Source organism: Oncorhynchus mykiss, chromosome 3, assembly GCF_057628025.1.
Source record: "Oncorhynchus mykiss isolate SJ-2025 chromosome 3, ASM5762802v1, whole genome shotgun sequence".
NCBI classification, from domain to species: Eukaryota; Metazoa; Chordata; class Actinopteri; order Salmoniformes; family Salmonidae; genus Oncorhynchus; species Oncorhynchus mykiss.
Genome location: NC_143024.1, coordinates 66,441,779 through 66,463,470, shown reverse-complemented (window position 1 = coordinate 66,463,470; position 21,692 = coordinate 66,441,779). Strand labels below are relative to the sequence as shown.

Genomic DNA, 21,692 nt, shown 5'->3' with positions numbered 1-21,692 from the left:
CACAAGCGCAGGATCTGTCCACTCTCTCCGTCTGAAAGGATCATTGACTGGGTGGTTTCTGACAAGACGTTTGGTGATAATGTTGGTAGTAAACACTTTACCCTTTTATGTATTTTTCATACAGTAATCCTCAGTGACATATGCTATCACTTAACAGGCCACTCGAATGGCAAAATTATTGAAAACTTTGCTTTGGAAGAATTCCTCTTAAAGTGACTGTCCATTAGTGTCTTTTCTCCAATTTATGCTTTGGCCACAAATACGAGTAAAGGATGAGTCAATAACATTATTTGGGTATTAACAGAATATGAACTTTTAACAGTGAGATTTTCCCTGGACACTTATTTTAAGACTCCCCTCAGCAATTAATGAAATTGTATTGGCTAGAAGGTTTCATTCAATGAACTGAGACTTCACTTCTGCAGAAATGCCATGATTATACCCCCAAACACATGCCAGCAGGATTCACCAGAGTATTCTTATTGAGCTGAGTCTCATAGTCATCCACATAGTCAGCTCTTTTTTCACCATAATTGTAAAGCCATAGTAATTTGTTGCTTTGACAAAGTTATTTCCGAAGATTATTATTCATTTAGTCTGTCCTTCATTTTAAAGTCAACCCTTTTATGTGTTACTGTTCTGTAGTTCTAAAATGGTGAAACTATAATATATATATTTTTTAAACATTGAACATAGTCAAATCATAGTGTGAAAGCAGGTGAGCTGGTTGTACTATTTTTGGCAATTTGCTGGTGTTTTGTGGTGGCAAACTGAGCAGGTCGAGCGTAACATGTCAACTCTGTTACCCATAGATAGACAGGCTAGAAATGTTTGAACAATTTAACACTTTTTGTGAAACTTTAAGATAAATAATTAAATTGTCAACCCTGTTACGGTCAACCCTGCTTCTTTATTTGCCACTTAAAGTGGAAATCAGCAGTAGAAACAATTACAAAGCTGTTCCCCTCCCCTGTTTTGGTAAAAAGCTGAGGGATGGGGCTGGAGAACTGTAACCACTCTGAAATATCAAAATGATCGTTTAAGTGTGTTTTGAGGCTATATGGCGTTTGTTAAAATGTACTTTGTTTACCAACATTGGAATAGAGCAAGTTTATATTTTTGGTTCTGATGGTGTATGACAGTTGAACTAAGTTCATGAGGCATTTATAAGTTATATTCTTCAAGAATCAATGGTAACATATCATTCATTTATAAGTCCAAAAATGAATGTAGCAACTGCTGATTGCCCCTTTAACAGTCACTTACTATAGTCATTTTTTTTAACCTCTTGAATTGGGTAAAGGGGTTTTTATGAAGTTGAACATGTGTTATTTATGAAATAATGTTAAAATGAGGTGAAATCAAACCAAGTTACATTTCTCAAAATGCAGCAAATTGGTGGAACAACGCTATTATGAGCAGCATGATGGAACACAGATTTTTACATTGCACTCAAATCTGAACTATCAAGGCATGGACACATAAAACTGAAAGTTACTGTAGCTTCATGTTTATTGTCAGCATGTATAATTATTTTATTTATCTTTCTGTACAAGTGTAATCTAAAAAAAACAACAACATAAAAACAAAAAATAAACATAAAGGCTGCAAATAAATTCAGTGCAGTTCCTTCCTATTTCTATAGCCCTATATGTTGTCTTATATTGCAGGTTTGTCATCACTATGTTCCACCATTCACTCTCTCTAGAAATGATTTAGTCATGCTTCTAGGGGGGATTAAATCACTTGCTTATCATCACATAATTACTGTCAATTTAAATGTAAACATCTCCAATGTTATACATGCTCTGGGTCAGCAAGGGTTTACAATAGGTTCAATATTCTGGACAGTCAAGGGTTAACACTGAGGCCCCAGCATGCATATGGCTATTTGGACAATCTGGGCACACTTCCGGTAATACCGTGAGAGGGACCTGGCAACTTTGCTTACGTGGAATTTTAAGCTGAGAGAGAAACACATATGGCTTTACAAGCTCCATTGCATTTTGGAAGGTGATTTTGTGATATTTGACATTACAACTGAATATGACTTCATTGCAAACTTTCAGAAGACTATATAAACGTTTCTGTACTTGTTCTTGTTTTTTGTTATTGTTCAGGAAACTGTTCTGTTCAATAACCTAATCCCTGCATCATGGAATCCAGTCTAGTTTCACAACTTTTGTCTTAAATGCACAATCTAACTGAATGCGGTACCTGCATAAGACATAAGACATAATGTAAGACACTATGACATGTTTTAAACCACTAGTCTATCTATGGGCATGTCATTATTGTGGCCCTTATCGGATGTTATCGTTCCACACATCACAGACAAATCAACAAGTTATTTTATCTTAGCAGCCCAGGTGTCATAGAATCTCTTTAAACCTCTCCTCTATGTGACTGAGTGACTACTACCAGTAGCCTCCTCTGTCCTACTCCTTATACAGTGGGGCAAAAAAGTATTTAGTCAGTCACCAATTGTGCAAGTTCTCCCACTTAAAAAGATCAGAGAGGCCTGTAATTTTCATCATAGGTACACTTCAACTATGACAGACAAAATGAGAAAAAAACTCCAGAAAATCACATTGTAGGATTTTTAATGAATTTATTTGCAAATGATGGTGGAAAATAAGTATTTGGTCACCTACAAACAAGCAAGATTTCTGGCTCTCACAGACCTGTAACTTCTTCTTTAAGAGGCTCCTCTGTCCTCCACTCGTTACCTGTATTAATGATACCTGTTTGAACTTGTTATCAGTATAAAAGACACCTGTCCACAACCTCAAACAGTCACACTCTAAACTCCACTATGGCCAAGACCAAAGAGCTGTCAAAGGACACCAGAAACAAAATTGTAGACCTGCACCAGGCTGGGAAGACTGAATCTGCAATAGGTAAGCAGCTTAGTTTGAAGAAATCAACTGTGGGAGCAATTATTGGGAAATGGAAGACATACAAGACCACTGATAATCTCTCTCGGTCTGGGGCTCCACGCAAGACCTCACCCTGTGGGGTCAAAATGATCACAAGAACAGTGAGCAAAAATCCCAGAACCACACGGGGGGACCTAGTGAATGACCTGCAGAGAGCTGGGACCAAAATAACAAAGCCTACCATCAGTAACACACTACGCCGCCAGGGACTCAAATCCTGCAGTGCCAGACGTGTCCCCCTGCTTAAGCCAGTACATGTCCAGGCCCGTCGGAAGTTTGCTAGAGAGCATTTGGATGATCCAGAAGAAGATTTGGAGAATGTCATATGGTCAGATGAAACCAAAATATAACTTTTTGGTAAAAACTCAACTTGTCGTGTTTGGAGGACAAAGAATGCTGAGTTGCATTCAAAGAACACCATACCTAATGTGAAGCATGGGGGTGAAAACACCATGTTTTGGGGCTGTTTTTGTGCAAAGAGACCAGGACGACTGATCCGTGTAAAGGAAAGAATGAATGGGGCCATGTATCGTGAAATTTTGAGTGAAAACCTCCTTCCATCAGCAAGGGCATTGAAGATGAAACATGGCTGGGTCTTTCAGCATGACAATGATCCCTAACACACCGCCCGGGCAACGAAGGAGTGGCTTCGTAAGAAGCATTTCAAGGTCCTGGAGTGGCCTAGCCAGTCTCCAGATCTCAACCCCATAGAAAATCTTTGGAGGGAGTTGAAAGTCCGTGTTGCCCAGCAACAGCCCCAAAACATCACTGCTCTAGAGGAGATCTACATGGAGGAATGGGCCAAAATACAGAAAATGTTTGACCTCTGTCTTTGCCAACAAAGGGTATATAACAAAGTATTGAGATAAACTTTTGTTATTGACCAAATTCTTATTTTCCACCATAATTTGCAAATAAATTCATTAAAAATCCTACAATGTGATTTTCTGGATATTTTGTCATTTTGTCTGTCATAGTTGAAGTGTACCTATGATGAAAATTACAGGCCTCTCATCTTTTTAATGGGAAAACTTGAACAATTGGTGGCTGACTAAATACCTTTTGCCCCACTGTATACAGTATCTCTCCTCCTTCCATGTAATGATTGACCGATCCTAGTGAAGGAGTAGATCAGTCTCTGTGTCTGTGTCTCTGCTGAGTCACTGCAAGCTGGAAGGAGCACTAAGCTAGCGGAGCAGACGACAGCAGAGCACCATGACCTGCCGGATGTTTGAGGAGAAACACCATGCCGCCATCTACCAGAGGTACCGCTTTGTACCCCCAGAGGAGATCAGATACATCATCCTGCATTACCTGGAAAGGAAGGTGATATCAGAGTTTAATATTTCTTTTTACCTTTATTTAACTAGGCAAGTCAGTTAAGAACAAATTCTTATTTTCAATGATGGCCTGGGAACAGTGGGTTAACTGCCTGTTCAGGGGCAGAACGATAGATTTGTACTTTGTCAGCTCGGGAATTTGAACTTGCAACCTTCCGGTTAATAGTCCAACGCTCTAACCACTAGGCTACCCTATCAAAAGTTTCGACAAACCAACCCATTCAAGGGTTTTTCTTTATTTTTTATATTTTCTACATTGTAGAATAATAGTGAAAACATCAAAACTATAAAATAACATATACATAACTGGTAATGTATATTATCTATATTGAACATCACATTTACACTATCACTAGCTATCACTCTCCTTTAGTGAAGGCTAATTATATAGTGTCTCACTGGTCCCCTCTCTTCAGAAAGTCCAGCCTCATGCCCTAGCTGTGGACCTGGGCTGTGGGACGGGGCAGAACTCACGCCTGATGGCCCCACACTTCCAGGAGGTGGTGGGCATTGACATCAGCGAGTGCCAACTGGAGGAGGCCAGGGCAGTGGCAGGGTTCAACAACATCACCTACAGGTATTTGAATGTGTCTATGTGTGTTTAACTTTACTATCCTTTTGAAAATGTAACAAGTGGGGACATTTTTCAGTTCCCCATACATTAAGAAAAACTGCTATTTTAGAGTTTGGTTTTGGGTAAGGGTTAGGATTAGGGTTAGGGTTAGGTTTAGTTAGGGGTTAGGGTTAGAATTAGGGTTAGGGTTTAGGGATAATAGGATTTTGAATGGGAGTAAATGTTTGGTCCACACCTGGCTCGTTTTACAACGTGTATTTTGTTTAAAAAGAAACAGTGATGACAATCTGCAGAGACGGTCAATTACACTCAGCAGAAAGGTCAGCAGTAGCTTCCCACTTTCAATAGGCCCCTAGTTAATATGTTAGTTTATGTAGAAATCCTCAATGTTTGGTGCTGTGTCTTAATACTTACTATACAGGAAAGGGACAGCTGAGGAGCTGCCGTTTCCGGATGCTTCTGTGGACCTACTGACTGCAGCCTCAGCGGCCCATTGGTTTGACCAGCAGCGGTTCCTCTTGGAGGCAGTCCGGGTCCTGAAGCCTTGCGGCTGCATGGCTCTGCTTGGCTTTGCTGATAACTTCAGACTCCATTACGGCTCATGTGGGGACAGACTCACTGACATCTGTGATGAGGTGAAAAACACAGAACTAGAACGCCATTCTATCAAACCAATGCCACTTTTTTAATTTGACTAGGCAAGTCAGTTAAGAACAAATTCCTATTTGGGTTAACTGCCTGTTCAGGGTCAGAATGACAGATTTGTACCTTGCCAGCTCGGGAATATGAACTTGCAACCTTTCGTTACTAGTCCAACGCCCTAACCACTAGGCTACCCTGCCGCCACTTAATTTGTTTAGTGTGTCATATGTTTATTTTCATTGGGTACTAAGTACAATTGTTGTTTTCATCTATAGTAGGCTTACAAAATGTTTGTTTGCGGCCCTATTGAGACATTTCTCTTGTGAAAAATTTTTTAATTTCCATGGGCTCACCTGTATGATACAAGAGACCCTCACAATTCTTTGTTTGATAAGTACTACGTTTGCTGACTGTTTCCTGACTGAGATTTGACTTTGCTATCCCCAGTTCAAGAAGGTGCTGTTACCATACACCAGCACACAGGTAGCAGTGGCCAACATCAAACTACAAGAGCTTTACACTGCTATCCCCTTCCCTGACAAAGAGAGGTAACTCATACAGCCTCTGTGAGAACCCAGTAGAACAGCCTGTTACACATTAAAACATTTCTCATGGTGTGACTTTGACCCCGTGTCTCTGAGTTTCTATTTGAGAATTAAATATATATATATATATATATATATATATATATATATACACACAGAAGTAATGTACTCACATCTAGTGACTCTCAGGTGGTCAAAATCAAATGTTGTACTCAATAAACTGCAGGAGTATTCAATATTATGACTTACTAGACTTAAACCTCTAGGCCCCCCTGGGTAAATAGGTCATCCAATTTGACTCTCCTCTCAATTTAACAGTGTGTGTGTATCTGTTCTTCTTACAGGGTTGAGTGTATCCCACTGAAGCAGCAGATCTCAGTGAGGAACATAGTGGGCTTCATGGAGTCCTTCTCCATGTACCAGGCCTTCCAGAGGGCCGAGCCTGATGCTGCCACCGCACTGCTGCAGAGAACACTCGACAGGTAACAACCCTGATCAATCAACAGATGAATGAATGACTGATTGGATGAATGAACCAATGACTGAATGGATGAATTAATGAACTAATTAGCTAATTAACCCGGTGGAGTCGATTGATAAACCGGTGTGTCAGTCTAAGTTACATAACAAATAAATACCCATCAAAATCCGTCAGTTTACGCTAGAGATACGCATCCGCCAGTGTCACACTTCAACATCTGCAGTGAAAGGTGACAGAGCTAGAGCCGTGTTTGTCAGACCATGAGACATCCCAAAAATCATCTGTAGCGTCCGAACAGTTTGACCTACAAACTATTGACCATTGTATGGATAGACTCTCAAACACGATGGTGTTCTCTTCTTTGCTCTACGACCCCCACAAGTGCCAGGAGTCTCATAAGTTCTCCCACTTAAAAAGATGAGAGAGGCCTGTAATTTTCATCATAGGTACACTTCAACTATGACAGACAAAATGAAAAAAAAATCCAGAAAATCACATTGTAGGATTTTTTATTAATTTATTTGCAAATTATGGTGGAAAATAAGTATTTGGTCATTAACAAAAGTTTCTCAATACTTTGTTATATACCCTTTGTTGGCAATGACAGAGGTCAAACGTTTTCTGTAAGTCTTCACAAGGTTTTCACACACTGTTGCTGGTATTTTGGCCCATTCCTCCTTGCAGGTCTAATCTAGAGCAGTGATGTTTTGGGGCTGTTGCTGGGCAACATGGACTTTCAACTCCCTTTCTATGGGGTTGAGATCTGGAGACTGGCTAGGCCACTCCAGGACCTTGAAGTGATTCTTACGAAAGCACTCCTTCGTTGCCCGGGCGGTGTGTTTGGGACCATTGTCATGCTGAAAGACCCATCCACGTTTCATCTTCAATGACCTTGCTGATGGAAGGAGGTTTTCACTCAAAATCTCACGATACATGGCCCCATTCATTCTTTCCTTTACACGGATCAGTCGTCCTGGTCCCTTTGCACAAAAACAGCCCCAAAGCATGATGTTTCCACCCCCATGCTTCACAGTAGGTATGGTGTTCTTTGGATGCAACTCAGCATTCTTTGTCCTCCAAACATGACGAGTTGAGTTTTTACCAAAAAGTTATATTTTGGTTTCATCTGACCATATGACATTCTCCAAATCTTCTTCTGGATCATCCAAATGCTCTCTAGCAAACTTCCGACGGGCCTGGACATGTACTGGCTTAAGCAGGGGGACACGTCTGGCACTACAGGATTTGAGTCCCTGGCGGCGTAGTGTGTTACTGATGGTAGGCTTTGTTACTTTGGTCTCAGCTCTCTGCAGGTCATTCACTAGGTTCCCCCATGTGGTTCTGGGATTTTTGCTCACCGTTCTTGTGATCATTTTGACCCAACGGGGTGAGATCTTGCGTGGAGCCCTAGATCGAGGGAGATTATCAGTGGTCTTGTATGTCTTCCATTTCCTAATAATTGCTCCCACAGTTGATTTCTTCAAACCAAGCTGCTTACCTATTGCAGATTTAGTCTTCCCAGCCTGGTGAAGGTCTACAATTTTGTTTCTGGTGTCCTTTGACAGCTCTTTGGTCTTGGCCATAGTGGAGTTTGGAGTGTGACTGTTTGAGGTTGTGGACAGGTGTCTTTTATACAGATAACAAGTTCAAACAGGTGCCATTAATACAGGTAACGAGTGGAGGACAGAGGAGCCTCTTAAAGAAGAAGTTACAGGTCTGTGAGAGCCAGAAATCTTGCTTGTTTGTAGGTGACCAAATACTTATTTTCCACCATCATTTGCAAATAAATTCATTAAAAATCCTACAATATGATTTTTCTGGATTTTTTTTCTCATTTTGTCTGTCATAGTTGAAGTGTACCTATCATGAAAATTACAGGCCTCTCTCATCTTTTTAAGTGGGAGAACTTGCACAATTGGTGGCTGACTAAATACTTTTTTGCCCCACTGCATATATCTTTATACCTAAAGGGGTCCTACAATTCTCAATTAAATAACTAAATGATCCATAGGTATGACCAATTGAAAACAATTCCATCTGTCAGATTAGCCCCCCCCCCCGTCTTAGACTAAAGATGAAATGAAAAAAATAAAATAATTAACAAATAATCCAAATGATTAATTTTATTTACTTGTATGCCACTTTTACGGTCCATCCCACATGGAATTATTTTATCAAATATATTGACGTCGTATTGCAGGTTTCTGAAGGAGATGGGAGTCACATCACCAGACACACTCATGGAAGTGACGCTGGAGTATTTCTGTGTCCTGGCGTCTAAACCGGAGTGAACACTCTTTACAGTGTGAATGTGTGTGTGTAGACAGATGTTTCTTAAGCTTGTGTCAATCATGTTTAAGCTGTTGTTAAGTAGTATTCTGTTCACATAAGGTGTCATTGAAGTCCCTTTGGTTGTCTCTTTTATACATTGTAATGTAGAGCAAACTATTAGCCTTAGTCACATCATTATCAAAATGCTTGCCACATTTAGTATCTTCCCTGCCTGAGATTGACAATAAAATGTGTCTGCAGACACAATCATAACTTTTGAATATTATTTCACTTCAGGGCCGTATCAAGTGTCTCAGAGTAATATTAGGAGTGTGGATTTTAGGATCAGTTTTTCCTTTTAGATCACAATGAAAAATATAACATGGACAAGGGGGTATCTGATCCAAGATTAGCACTCCTAATCTGAGACAATTGATACTTACGCAGCCCAATTCTGATATTTTTAACTAATTGGTCTTTTGATCGATCAGATCAGGTCTGAAAAAGATCTGATGTGAAAAGATCTGATTGGTAAAAATATCAGAATCGGGCTGCCTGTCGAAACACAGCCATACTGCCCCAGATATTCTGATGGTTTCTTTTTAATATGCTGTATGCATGGGATCAACCCAATTCATCACGTTACGCAAACTAAGAGGAGACCTTTGGTCGGTTCTTGGACCAGTCCTTCAGATATTGTTTATAATTAACTCTTTCAGTGATCTAGTACAGCTCAGTACAAAGCCTGTTGTTGTTGATCTATTGCTCAGTGATCAGTTGGAATAGGGTTTTATCTGAGTAAAAAGACTGAACTCAGGCTTTTGTATTTTCCCACATCAATCACAACAAGGAAAGCACTTCATAGCAAAGTAAGTTCCTGATCCCTCCCTCTCCCGTCCCATCTCCATGGGACTTCTTATTGGTTCTGACACACCACACAGCTCTTTGACCCCATGTAACCCTGGCTCCCTTCATAAACAGCCTCATTCGCAAACACACATTCCCATGAAGCTGCTGCTCCGCCCCTTCCTCTCTATCTGGGGCCTGTCTCATACTAGCCTGGCCAAGCACCTAATGGTTTCCCTGTAACTGGCCCTCTGAAGAAAGGGAATCTCCTGCGATGAGTGAAGTAGTGTGTGTGTGATCACATTCCTTAACGTAGCCTCCACAACCCAGTGAGAAAGAGAGCTTGCATGAGTTTTATTAAAATCCGTAAGAGAAACAGGTCTCTTTCTGGGCTGGAGAATACCTTTTGTATTCCTGTTTTCTCCTGTAGTATAGCTCAGTGGCATGGCATGGCCCATCATCTGTTTGAAGGTAAGGAGCATGCTGCCTCCTACTGGAAATACAGAGTCTCAGCTCATTGAAGAGGTCATGTTCTTCCTGAAGAGAACGGTAGGAGTGACATACCTGTTACATTTTCAGACTTGGTTTTCCTAAATCAAATACCATGGATTGTGCATGCTCAGATGAAATGGTTACAGTCTTCTGTGGATGTAAAATAGTTACAATGGAAAATATTGCGAAACATGACAGAATTATATCAATGTTTAGTTCCAGCTTTTAACGTTCTTGTAACAGATAAAGATGGTCTATTTACATTCTAATGCCTTTAAAAATGTGTGCATGTACTAACAATGTCTCATACCTGTGTGATGGGGATGTGTCCTATTTGACAGAGGGGCATGCAGCCCTTTGACCTGGCAGTAGATGTGCCCTGACCCACAGCCTACCTTGCCTCCTCCTCGGTGTTGGGGACCGACGTGAGCCCTGACCAGCAGGAGGTGGCCCTAGAGCATGCAACTGCCCCTAACGTCTCTTACAGGTCAGAGCCTCCGCCCCTAACATCTCTTACAGGTCAGAGCCAACCCCAGAGGGGAGAGGAGGAAGGTGCACTGGACTGGAGGGTCATGTTTTGTTTTGAGTAACACTAACGTGGACTTTAACCCTTTACATTACAGTCAAAGAATTAGTTTTTTATAAGTAGGCCTACTAGACTTGTAGGTACAAAATAATTTTATTCAGGGTGAAATTGACATGGATTTACCAATACCGTCTCACTCAGAACAGTCTTGCCTTATGTAACAGTACCACAATGTCATGGGAGAGAGGACTGTAGGGTTAAAGTCTTTTGTTGATGTGGATACAGTGAAAATAGGCCAAGGGCCAAACCGGACAATGGGACCCTTGTCTGCTCAAACTTTTGCACGTCTTCCTGTAATGAGCAAACATAAAAGCTATTCTGGAACAGTGCCATCTGAACTACATCTCAGGAACGAAACCACAAAGTTGTGAGCAAATTCTAGCCTGGTTCCCATCGGTTCTTGCTGTTTTGCCATTTCCTGTAGTGGAGGTGACAAGTTACTTGAAATTAGCAGCCCAGTTGTCATAGTAGATCTTTTAACCTCTCCTTTATGTGACTACTAACATTAGCCTCCTCTATCCATGTAATGATTAAAAGGTCCTAGTGAAGGAGCAGGTCTGTCTCTGTCTGCTGAGTCACTGCAAGCTGGAAGGAGCACTAGGCTAGCGGAGCAGACAGCAGAGCACCATGACCTACCGGCTGTTTGAGGAGAAACACCATGCCTCCATCTACCAGAGGTACCGCTTTGTACCCCCAGAGGAGATCAGAGACATCATCCTGCATTACCTGGAAAGGAAGGTGAGCCAAGCAAAAGTAGTATTACTGTTATAGACTGTCTTTTACATGACGGTAGACTTGTACAGTTGGCAGCTAAGACAAATCTTAGGTTGTCTAAGATAAGTCTTTGGTGTAATGCTTCCACAGTGTCTGAGATAGAAATGAAAGTAAAAAACACCCTCTATTGCATAACATTTTAGGATTATGACATTTTAAATTGGATATAGAAACCGTATCTCAACCATTTCCTGTTTCTAAATGCTTTTAAGTATTGTGACAATAGGTTACTAAACTGTCATCCATTATGTTACGTTATTATCGTATGCTTGAAATTCAGCATGCAATGTGTCATACCTATAGAGCAAAGACCAGAGTGTAAAAAAAAAATATATATATATAATATCTGTATTGAACATCACATTTACACTATCACTAGCTATCACTCTTCTTTAGTGAAGGCTAGTTATATAGTGTCTCATTGGTCCCCTCTCTTCAGAAAGTCCAGCCTCATGCCCTAGCTGTAGACCTGGGCTGTGGAAGAACTCACGCCTGATGGCCCCACACTTCCAGGAAGTGGTAGGCATCGACATTAGCGAGTGCCAACTGGAGGAGGCCAGGGCAGTGGCAGGATTCAACAACATCACCTACAGGTGTTTGAACGTGTGTGTGTGGGGTCTAACTTTACTATCCTGTTGAGGTCCAAAAGTCCTCACAAGGATAGTAAAACAATGAAAGTGGGGATATTTTGCCGATCCTATTTTAGGCTTAGAGGTTAGGTTTTGGGTAAGGGTTAGGAGTTAGGGGTAGACTTAGGTTTAGTTAGGGGTTTGGGGTTAGGCTTAAGGTTAGGCGTTCGGGAAAATAGGATTTTGAACGGGAATAAGAGATGTTGTCCCCACCTGGATAGTAAAACCAACGTGTATGCTGTTTAAAGATAAGTGATGACAATCTGCAGAGACAAAGTTATTTCTGAAGATTATTAATAATTTCATGTGATTAGTGGTTCATTTGCGTCTGTCCTTCATTTTAAAGTCAACCCTTTTACGTGAACTAAAATGGTGAAAGTATAATATATATTTTTTCTTCTTGGCATTCTCTCAACAAAAAACATTGAACATAGTCAAATCATAGTGTGAAAGCAGGTGAGCTGGTTGTGCTATTTTTGGCAATTTGCTGGTGTTTTGTGGTGGTAAACTGAGCAGGTCGAGCGTAACATGTCAACTCTGTTACCCATTGATAGACAGGCTAGAAATATTTGAACAATTTAACACTTTTTGTGAAACTTTAAGGTAAATAATAAAATTGTCAACCCTGTTACAGTCAACCCTGCTTCTTTATTTGCCACTTAAAGTGGAAATCAGCAGTAGAAACAATTACAAAGCTGTTCCCACCCCTGTTTCGGTAAAAAGCTGAGGGATGGGGCTGGAGAACTGTAACCACTCTGAAATATCAAAATGATCGTTTAACTGTGTTTTGAGGCTATATGGCGTTTGTTAAAATGTACTTTGTTTACCAACATTGGAATAGAGCAAGTTTATATTTTTGGTTCTGATGGTGTATGACAGTTGAACTAAGTTCATGAGGCATTTGCAAGTTATATTCTTCAAGAATCAATGGTAACATATCATTCCAAAAAAGTCCAAAAATGGATGTAGCAACTGCTGATTGCCCCTTTAACAGTCACTTACTATAGTCATTTTTTTTAACCTCTTGAATTGGGTAAAGGGATTTTTATGAAGTTGAACATGTGTTATTTATGAAATAATGTTAAAATTAGGTGAAATCACACCAAGTTACATTTCTCAAAATGCAGCAAATTGGTGGAACAACGCTATTATGAGCAGCATGATGGAACACAGATTTTTACATTGCACTCAAATCTGAACTATCAAGGCATGGACACATAAAACTGAAAGTTACTGTAACTGTCACGACTTCTGCCGAAGTCGGTTCCTCTCCTTGTTTGGGCGCCGTTCGACGTCACCGGTCTTCTAGCCATCGCTGACCCACCTTTCATTTTTCCATTTGTTTCCCATGTCTGGGTGCGGTTGGTTTTGCATATTAAACTGCTCCGGTTATTACCCAGTTCTGCTCTCCTGCGCCTGTCACCCCAGCAGTCAGTCAAGCACCTCTAACAGTAGCTTCATGCTTTTTGTCAGCATTTATAATTATTTTCTTTATCTTTCTGTACAAGTGTATGTAATGAAAAATAATCGAACAAAAAATAAACATAAAGGCTGCAAATAAATTCAGTGCAGTTCCTTCCTATTTCTGTGGCCCTATATGTTGTCTTATATTGCATGTTTGTCATCACTATGTTCCACCATTCACTCTCTCTAGAAATGATTTAGTCATGCTTCTAGGGGGGGTTAAATCACTTGCTTATCATCACATAATTACTGTCAATTTAAATGTAGACATCTCCAATGTTATACACGCTCTGGGTCAGCAAGGGTTTACAATAGGTTAAATATTCTGGACAGTCAAGAGTTAACACTGAGGCCCCAGCATGCATATGGCTATTTGGACAATCTGGGCACACTTCCGGTAAAACTGTGAGAGGGACCTGGCAACTTTGCTTACGTGGAATTTTCAGCTGAGAGAGAAACACATATGGCTTTACAAGCTCCATTGCATTTTGGAAGGTGATTTTGTTATATATGACATTACAATTGAATATGACTTCATTGCAAACTTTCAGAAGACTATTTAAACGTTTCTGTACGTGTTCTTGTTTTTTGTTATTGTTCAGGAAACTGTTCTGTTCGATAACCTAATCCCTGCATCATGGGATCCAGTCTAGTTTCACAACTTTTGTCTTAAATGCACAATCTAACTGAATGCGGTACCTGCATAAGACATAAGACATACTGTAAGACACTATGACATGTTTTAAACCACTAGTCTATCTATGGGCATGTCATTATTGTTGCCCTTATCGGACGTTATCGTTCCACACATCACAGACAAATCAACAAGTTATTTTATCTTAGCAGCCCAGGTGTCATAGAATCTCTTTAAACCTCTCCTCGATGTGACTGAGTGACTACTACCAGTAGCCTCCTCTGTCCTACTCCTTATGTACAGTATCTCTCCTCCTTCCATGTAATGATTGACAGATCCTAGTGAAGGAGCAGATCAGTCTCTGTGTCTGTGTCTCTGTGTCTCTGCTGAGTCACTGCAAGCTGGAAGGAGCACTAGGCTAGCTGCGCAGACGACAGCAGAGCACCATGACCTACCGGCTGTTTGAGGAGAAACACCATGCCTCCATCTACCAGAGGTACCGCTTTGTACCCCCAGAGGAGATCAGAGACATCATTCTGCATTACCTGGAAAGGAAGGTGAGACCAGAGTTTAATAAACAGTACATATCAAAAGTTTGGACAAACCAACCCATTCAAGGGTTTTTCTTTATTTTTAATATTTTCTACATTGTAGAATAATAGTGAAAACATCAAAACTATGAAATAACACATATGGAATCATGTAGTAACCAAAAAAGTGTTAAACAAATCAATATATGTTTTATATATCTGAGATTCTTCAAAGTAGCCACCCTTTGCACACTCTTGGCATTCTCTCAAACAGCTTCATGAGGTAGTCACCTGGAATGCATTTACATTAACAGGTGTGCCTAGTTAAAAGTTAATTTGTAAAAATTATTTCCTTCTTAATGTGTTTGAGCAAATCAGTTGTGTTGTGACAAGGTAGGTGTGGTATACATTTGCACTCCATATGTGGGAACTCCTTCAAGACTGTTGGAAAAGCATTCCAGGTGAAGCTGGATGAGAGAATGCCAAGAGTGAGCAAAGCTGTCATCAAGGCAAAAGGTGGCAACTTTGAAGAATACAAAATATATTTTGATGTATTTAACCATTTTTTGGTTACTGCATGATACCATATGTGTTATTTCAGAGTTTTGATGTCTTCACTAATATTCTACAATGTAGAAAATAGTAAAAATAAAGAAAAACCCTTGAACGAGTTAGTGTGTCCAAACTTTTAACTGGTACTGTACATTATCTGTATTGATCATCACATTTACACTATCACTAGCTATCACTCTCCTTTAGTGAAGGCTAGTTAAATAGTGTCTCACTAGTGTCTCACTGCTCTTCAGAAAGTCCAGCCTCATGCCCTAGCTGTGGACCTGGGATGTGGGACGGGGCAGAACTCACGCCTGATGGCCCCACACTTCCAGGAAGTGGTGGGCATCGACATCAGCGAGTGCCAACTGGAGGAGGCCAGGGCAGTGGCAGGGTTCAACAACATCACCTACAGGTATTTGAATGTGTGTATGTGTGTGTTTAACCTTGCTATCCTTTTGAGGTCCAAAATTCCTCACAAGGATAGTAAAACAAGAAAAATGTGATAAGTGGGGAAAATTTTTCCATTCCTCATACATTAAGAAAAATTGCTATTTTAGAGTTTGGTTAGGGTTTAGGGAGTGTTTCTTTTTGTATTGGTGTCAAACCTTGGGTTGCATGGGTATATTGCACCTCTGACCAGTCTGGAGAAAGTGGGAGGACATGAGAGGCCGAGAGCTCTGAGGGGTCACCCACAACAATTCAAAAGCAGGAGGAAGACAATCATAAAACAACCTGGGAGTAAAAGTTTTAACCTTAAACCAAATCTCATATAAAATTAGGGTTAGGGTTAGGAGTTAGGGTAAGGTTTAGTTAGGGGTTGGGGTTAAGGGTTAGGGTTTAGGGATAATAGGAATTTGAATGGGACAAAATGTAAAACCAACGTGTATGTTGTTTAAAAAGAAACAGTGATGACAATCTGCAGAGACGGTCAATTACACTCAGCACAAAGGTCAGCAGTAGCTTCCCACTTTCAATAGGCCCCTAGTTAATATGTTAGTTTATGTAGAAATCCTCAATGTTTGGTGCTGTGTCTTAATACTTACTATACAGGAAAGGGACAGCTGAAGAGCTGCCGTTTCCGGATGCTTCTGTGGACCTACTGACTGCAGCCTCAGCGGCCCATTGGTTTGACCAGCAGCGGTTCCTCTTGGAGGCAGGTCGGGTCCTGAAGCCTTGCGGCTGCATGGCTCTGCTTGGCTTTGCTGATAACTTCAGACTCCATTACGGCTCATGTGGGGACAGACTCACTGACATCTGTGATGAGGTGAAAAACACAGAACTAGAAGGACTTTTATGGGGACAAACCAATGCTACTTAATTGGTTTAGTGTGTCATATGTTTATTTTCATTGGGTACTAAGTACAATTGTTGTTTTCATGTACAGCATGCTTACAAAATGTTTGTTTGCTGCCCTATTGAGACATTTCAATTGTGAAAAAAAGTTTAATTTCAATGGGCTCACCTGTATGATACAATAGACCCTCACAATTCTTTGTTTGATATAAGTACCACGTTTGCTGACTGTTTCCTGACTGAGATTTGACTTTGCTATCCCCAGTTCAAGAAGGTGCTGTTACCATACACCAGCACACAGGTAGCAGTGGCCAACACCAAACTACAGGAGCTTTACACTGCTATCCCCTTCCCTGACAAAGAGAGGTAACTCATACAGCCTCTGTGAGAACCCAGTAGAACAGCCTGTTACACATTAAAACATTTCTCATGGTGTGACTTTGACCCTGTGTCTCTGAGTTTCTATTTAAGAATTAAATATATACACTGCTCAAATAAATAAAGGAAACACTAAAATAACACATCCTAGATCTGAATGAATGAAATATTCTTATTAAATACTTTTTTTCTTTACATAGTTGAATGTGCTGACAACAAAATCACACAAAAATGATCAATGGAAATCAAATTTAGCAACCCATGGAGGTTTGGATTTGGAGTCACACTCAAAATTAAAGTGGAAAACAACACTACAGGCTGATCCAACTTTGATGTAATGTCCTTAAAACAAGTCAAAATTTGGCTCAGTAGTGTGTGTGGCCTCATCGTGCCTGTATGACCTCCCTACAACGCCTGGGCATGCTCCTGATGAGGTGGCGGATGGTCTCCTGAGGGATCTCCTCCCAGACCTGGACTAAAGCATCCGCCAACTCCTGGACAGTCTGTGGTGCAACGTGGTGTTGGTGGATGGTGCGAGACATGATGTCCCAGATGTGCTCAATTGGATTCAGGTCTGGGGAACGGGCGGGCCAGTCCATAGCATCAATGCCTTCCTCTTGCAGGAACTGCTGACACACTCCAGCCACATGAGGTCTAGCATTGTCTTGCATTAGGAGGAACCCAGGGCCAACCGCACCAGCATATGGTCTCACAAGGGGTCTGAGGATCTCATCTCGGTACCTAATGGCAGTCAGGCTACCTCTGGCGAGCACATGGAGGGCTGTGCAGCCCCCCAAAGAAATGCCACCCCACACCATGACTGACCCACCGCCAAACCGGTCATGCTGGAGGATGTTGCAGGCAGCAGAACGTTCTCCACTGTCACGTCTGTCACATGTGCTCAGTGTGAACCTGCTTTCATCTGTGAAGAGCACAGGGCGCCAGTGGCGAATTTGCCAATCTTGGTGTTCTCTGGCAAATGCCAAACGTCCTGCACGGTGTTGGGCTGTAAGCACAACCCCCACCTGTGGATGTCGGGCCCTCATACCACCCTCATGGAGTCGGTGTCTGACCGTTTGAGCAGACACATGCACATTTGTGGCCTGCTGGAGGTCATTTTGCAGGACTCTGGCAGTGCTCCACCTGCTCCTCCTTGCACAAAGGCGGAGGTAGCGGTCCTGCTGCTGAGTTGTTGCCCTCCTACGGTCTCCTCCACGTCTCCTGATGTACTGGCCTGTCTCCTGGTAGCGCCTCCATGCTCTGGACACTACGCTGACAGACACAGCAAACCTTCTTGCCACAGCTCGCATTGATGTCCCATCCTGGATGAGCTGCACTACCTGAGCCACTTGTGTGGGTTGTAGACTCCGTCTCTTGCTACCACTAGAGTGAAAGCACCGCCAGCATTCAAAAGTGACCAAAACATCAGCCAGGAAGCATAGGAACTGAGAAGTGGAATGTGGTCACCACCTGCAGAACCACTCCTTTATTGGGGGTGTCTTGCTAAATGCCTATAATTTCCACCTGTTGTCTATTCCATTTGCACAACAGCAAGTGAAATTTATTGTCAATCAGTGTTGCTTCCTAAGAGGACAGTTTGATTTCACAGAAGTGTGATTGACTTGTTACATTGTGTTGTTTAAGTGTTCCCTTTATTTTTTTGAGCAGTGTATATTCTATTATATAAAGTGTAAAGTGTAAAGTGACTATGCATCAAGGATATTTAATAATATGATTAAAAATAAAGAACAGAGTAGCAGCAGCATATGATGAGTGTAAAAGTGTGTGTGTTTGTGATGCCGGTATGCGTGTGTTTGTGCTTGCATGCGTATGTAGTGTATATACAGTGCCTTGCGAAAGTATTCGCCCCCTTGAACTTTGCGACCTTTTGCCACATTTCAGGCTTCAAACATAAATATATAAAACTGTATTTTTTTGTGAAGAATCAACAACAAGTGGGACACAATCATGAAGTGGAACGACATTTATTGGATATTTCAAACTTTTTTAACAAATCAAAAACTGAAAAATTGGGCGTGCAAAATTATTCAGCCCCCTTAAGTTAATACTTTGTAGCGCCACCTTTTGCTGCGATTACAGCTGTAAGTCGCTTGGGGTATGTCTCTGTCAGTTTTGCACATCGAGAGACTGACATTTTTTCCCATTCCTCCTTGCAAAACAGCTCGAGCTCAGTGAGGTTGGATGGAGAGCATTTGTGAACAGCAGTTTTCAGTTCTTTCCACAGATTCTCGATTGGATTCAGGTCTGGACTTTGACTTGGCCATTCTAACACCTGGATATGTTTATTTTTGAACCATTCCATTGTAGATTTTGCTTTATGTTTTGGATTATTGTCTTGCTGGAAGACAAATCTCCGTCTCAGTCTCAGGTCTTTTGTAGACTCCATCAGGTTTTCTTCCAGAATGGTCCTGTATTTGGCTCCATCCATCTTCCCATCAATTTTAACCATCTTCCCTGTCCCTGCTGAAGAAAAGCAGGCCCAAACCATGATGCTGCCACCACCATGTTTGACAGTGGGGATGGTGTGTTCAGGGTGATGAGCTGTGTTGCTTTTACGCCAAACATAACGATTTGCTTTGTTGCCAAAAGTTCAATTTTGGTTTCATCTGACCAGAGCACCTTCTTCCACATGTTTGGTGTGTCTCCCAGGTGGCTTGTGGCAAACTTTAAACAACACTTTTTATGGATATCTTTAAGAAATGGCTTTCTTCTTGCCACTCTTCCATAAAGGCCAGATTTGTGCAATATACGACTGATTGTTGTCCTATGGACAGTCTCCCACCTCAGCTGTAGATCTCTGCAGTTCATCCAGAGTGATCATGGGCCTCTTGGCTGCATCTCTGATCAGTCTTCTCCTTGTATGAGCTGAAAGTTTAGAGGGACGGCCAGGTCTTGGTAGATTTGCAGTGGTCTGATACTCCTTCCATTTCAATATTATCGCTTGCACAGTGCTTCTTGGGATGTTTAAAGCTTGGGAAATATTTTTGTATCCAAATCCGGCTTTAAACTTCTTCACAACAGTATCTCGGACCTGCCTGGTGTGTTCCTTGTTCTTCATGATGCTCTCTGCGCTTTTAACGGACCTCTGAGACTATCACAGTGCAGGTGCATTTATACGGAGACTTGATTACACACAGGTGGATTGTATTTATCATCATTAGTCATTTAGGTCAACATTGGATCATTCAGAGATCCTCACTGAACTTCTGGAGAGAGTTTGCTGCACTGAAAGTGAAGGGGCTGAATAATTTTGCACGCCCAATTTTTCAGTTTTTGATTTGTTAAAAAAGTTTGAAATATCCAATAAATGTTGTTCCACTTCATGATTGTGTCCCACTTGTTGGTGATTCTTCACAAAAAATACAGTTTTATATCTTTATGTTTGAAGCCTGAAATGTGGCAAAAGGTCGCAAAGTTCAAGGGGGCCGAATACTTTCGCAAGGCACTGTATACAGAAGTAATGCACTCACACCTAGTTACTCTCAGGTGGTCAAAATCAAATGTTGTACTCAATAAACTGCAGGAGTATTCAATATAATGACTTACTTGACTTAAACCTCTTGGCCCCCCTGGGTAAATAGGGCATCCACTATGACTCTCCTCTCAATTCAACAGTGTGTGTGTATCTGTTCTTCTTTCAGAATTGAGTGTATCCCACTGAAGCAGCAGATCTCAGTGAGGAACATAGTGGGCTTCATGGAGTCCTTCTCCATGTACCAGGCCTTCCAGAGGGCCGAGCCTGATGCTGCCAACGCACTGCTGCAGAGAACACTCGACAGGTAACAACCCTGATCAATCAACGGATGAATGAATGACTGAATGGATGGATGAATGGATTATGGGTGAATGAATGAACTAATGAGATTATTTAAAAAATGACTGAACAAAAAAATTAAGAAAGAAATGTCATCCATGTCACTTTTATGGTCCATCCCAAATGGAATTATTTTATCAAATATATTGACGTCATATTGCAGGTTTCTGAAGGAGATGGGAGTCACATCACCAGACACACTCATGGAAGTGACGCTGGAGTATTTCTGTGTTCTGGCGTCTAAACCGGAGTGAACACTCTTTACAGTGTGAATGTGTTTGTGTGTAGACAGATGTGTTTTAAGCTTGTGTTTAGGCTTGTGTCAATCATGTTCAAGCTGATACTAGAAATGTTATTCTGTTCACATAAGATGTCATTGAAGTCCCTTTGGTTTTGTCTCTTCTTTTATATGTTGTAATGTAGAGCAAACTATTCACCTTAGTCACATCATTACCAAAATGCTTGCCACCTTCAGTATCTTCCTTGCCTGAGATTGACAATAAAATGTCTGCAGACACAATTGTAAATGTTGAATATTATTTAACTTCAGGGCCGTATCAAGTGTCTCAGAGTAATATTAGGGGTGTGGATTTTAGGATCGGTTTTGCCTTTTGAAAAATATAACATGGACAACGGGAATCTGATCCTGGTCTGAGACACTTGATACTTAAGCTGCGTTTAGACAGGCAGAACAATTCTGATACTTTTTCACTAATTTGTCTTTTGAGCAATCAGATCAGGTCTGAAAAAGACCTGATGTGAAAAGATCTGATGCGAAAACATCAGAATTAGGCTGCCTGTCTAAACGTAGCCACACTGCCCCAGATGTTCTTTTTTTTTTTTTTTTTTTTTTTTTTTTTGTGTTCAACCAAATTCATAACATT

The 21,692-nt window shown here is 41.1% G+C and overlaps 2 protein-coding genes across 8 annotated transcripts; both read left to right on the top strand.

Annotated features, from left to right (window-relative positions):
- The first annotated feature begins 1,893 nt into the window (after nucleotides 1–1,893).
- LOC110520215 (putative methyltransferase DDB_G0268948) lies at nucleotides 1,894–9,065 on the top strand. 2 transcript variants are annotated; one of them, XM_036974605.2, is made up of 7 exons: nucleotides 1,894–2,013; nucleotides 4,020–4,265; nucleotides 4,696–4,856; nucleotides 5,275–5,488; nucleotides 5,943–6,043; nucleotides 6,385–6,522; nucleotides 8,722–9,065. In XM_036974605.2, exons 2-7 carry the CDS (start codon nucleotides 4,155–4,157, stop codon nucleotides 8,810–8,812), a joined length of 816 nt encoding a protein of 271 aa, XP_036830500.1. In that variant the 5' UTR covers nucleotides 1,894–2,013; nucleotides 4,020–4,154; the 3' UTR covers nucleotides 8,813–9,065. The 2 variants fall into 2 exon arrangements, with proteins under 2 accessions (XP_036830500.1, XP_021453053.2); XM_021597378.3 differs by having other exon boundaries at nucleotides 1,902–2,013; nucleotides 4,059–4,265.
- A 294-nt stretch (nucleotides 9,066–9,359) lies between these two features.
- LOC110520214 (putative methyltransferase DDB_G0268948) lies at nucleotides 9,360–21,328 on the top strand. 6 transcript variants are annotated; one of them, XM_090229949.1, is made up of 7 exons: nucleotides 9,360–10,617; nucleotides 11,254–11,454; nucleotides 15,554–15,714; nucleotides 16,353–16,566; nucleotides 16,861–16,961; nucleotides 20,636–20,773; nucleotides 20,972–21,328. In XM_090229949.1, exons 2-7 carry the CDS (start codon nucleotides 11,344–11,346, stop codon nucleotides 21,060–21,062), a joined length of 816 nt encoding a protein of 271 aa, XP_090086075.1. In that variant the 5' UTR covers nucleotides 9,360–10,617; nucleotides 11,254–11,343; the 3' UTR covers nucleotides 21,063–21,328. The 6 variants fall into 6 exon arrangements, with proteins under 6 accessions (XP_090086075.1, XP_090086077.1, XP_090086078.1 ...); XM_090229951.1 differs by lacking the exon at nucleotides 15,554–15,714 and adding an exon at nucleotides 11,930–12,083 and having other exon boundaries at nucleotides 9,598–10,617; XM_090229952.1 differs by lacking the exons at nucleotides 9,360–10,617; nucleotides 15,554–15,714 and adding exons at nucleotides 10,669–11,145; nucleotides 11,930–12,083.
- Nucleotides 21,329–21,692: the final 364 nt, after the last annotated feature.

What these genes read in the sequence shown, in the direction of transcription:
- LOC110520215 (XM_036974605.2), top strand. Translation starts at nt 4,155, where the DNA reads ATGACCTGCCGGATGTTTGAGGAGAAACACCATGCCGCCATCTACCAG. An exon ending in TGCATTACCTGGAAAGGAAG is followed by an intron (nt 4,266 to 4,695) that starts GTGATATCAGAG and finishes CCCTCTCTTCAG; the next exon opens with AAAGTCCAGCCTCATGCCCT. An exon ending in TCACTGACATCTGTGATGAG is followed by an intron (nt 5,489 to 5,942) that starts GTGAAAAACACA and finishes TGCTATCCCCAG; the next exon opens with TTCAAGAAGGTGCTGTTACC.
- LOC110520214 (XM_090229949.1), top strand. Translation starts at nt 11,344, where the DNA reads ATGACCTACCGGCTGTTTGAGGAGAAACACCATGCCTCCATCTACCAG. An exon ending in TTCAACAACATCACCTACAG is followed by an intron (nt 15,715 to 16,352) that starts GTATTTGAATGT and finishes CTTACTATACAG; the next exon opens with GAAAGGGACAGCTGAAGAGC. An exon ending in CCCTTCCCTGACAAAGAGAG is followed by an intron (nt 16,962 to 20,635) that starts GTAACTCATACA and finishes TTCTTCTTTCAG; the next exon opens with AATTGAGTGTATCCCACTGA.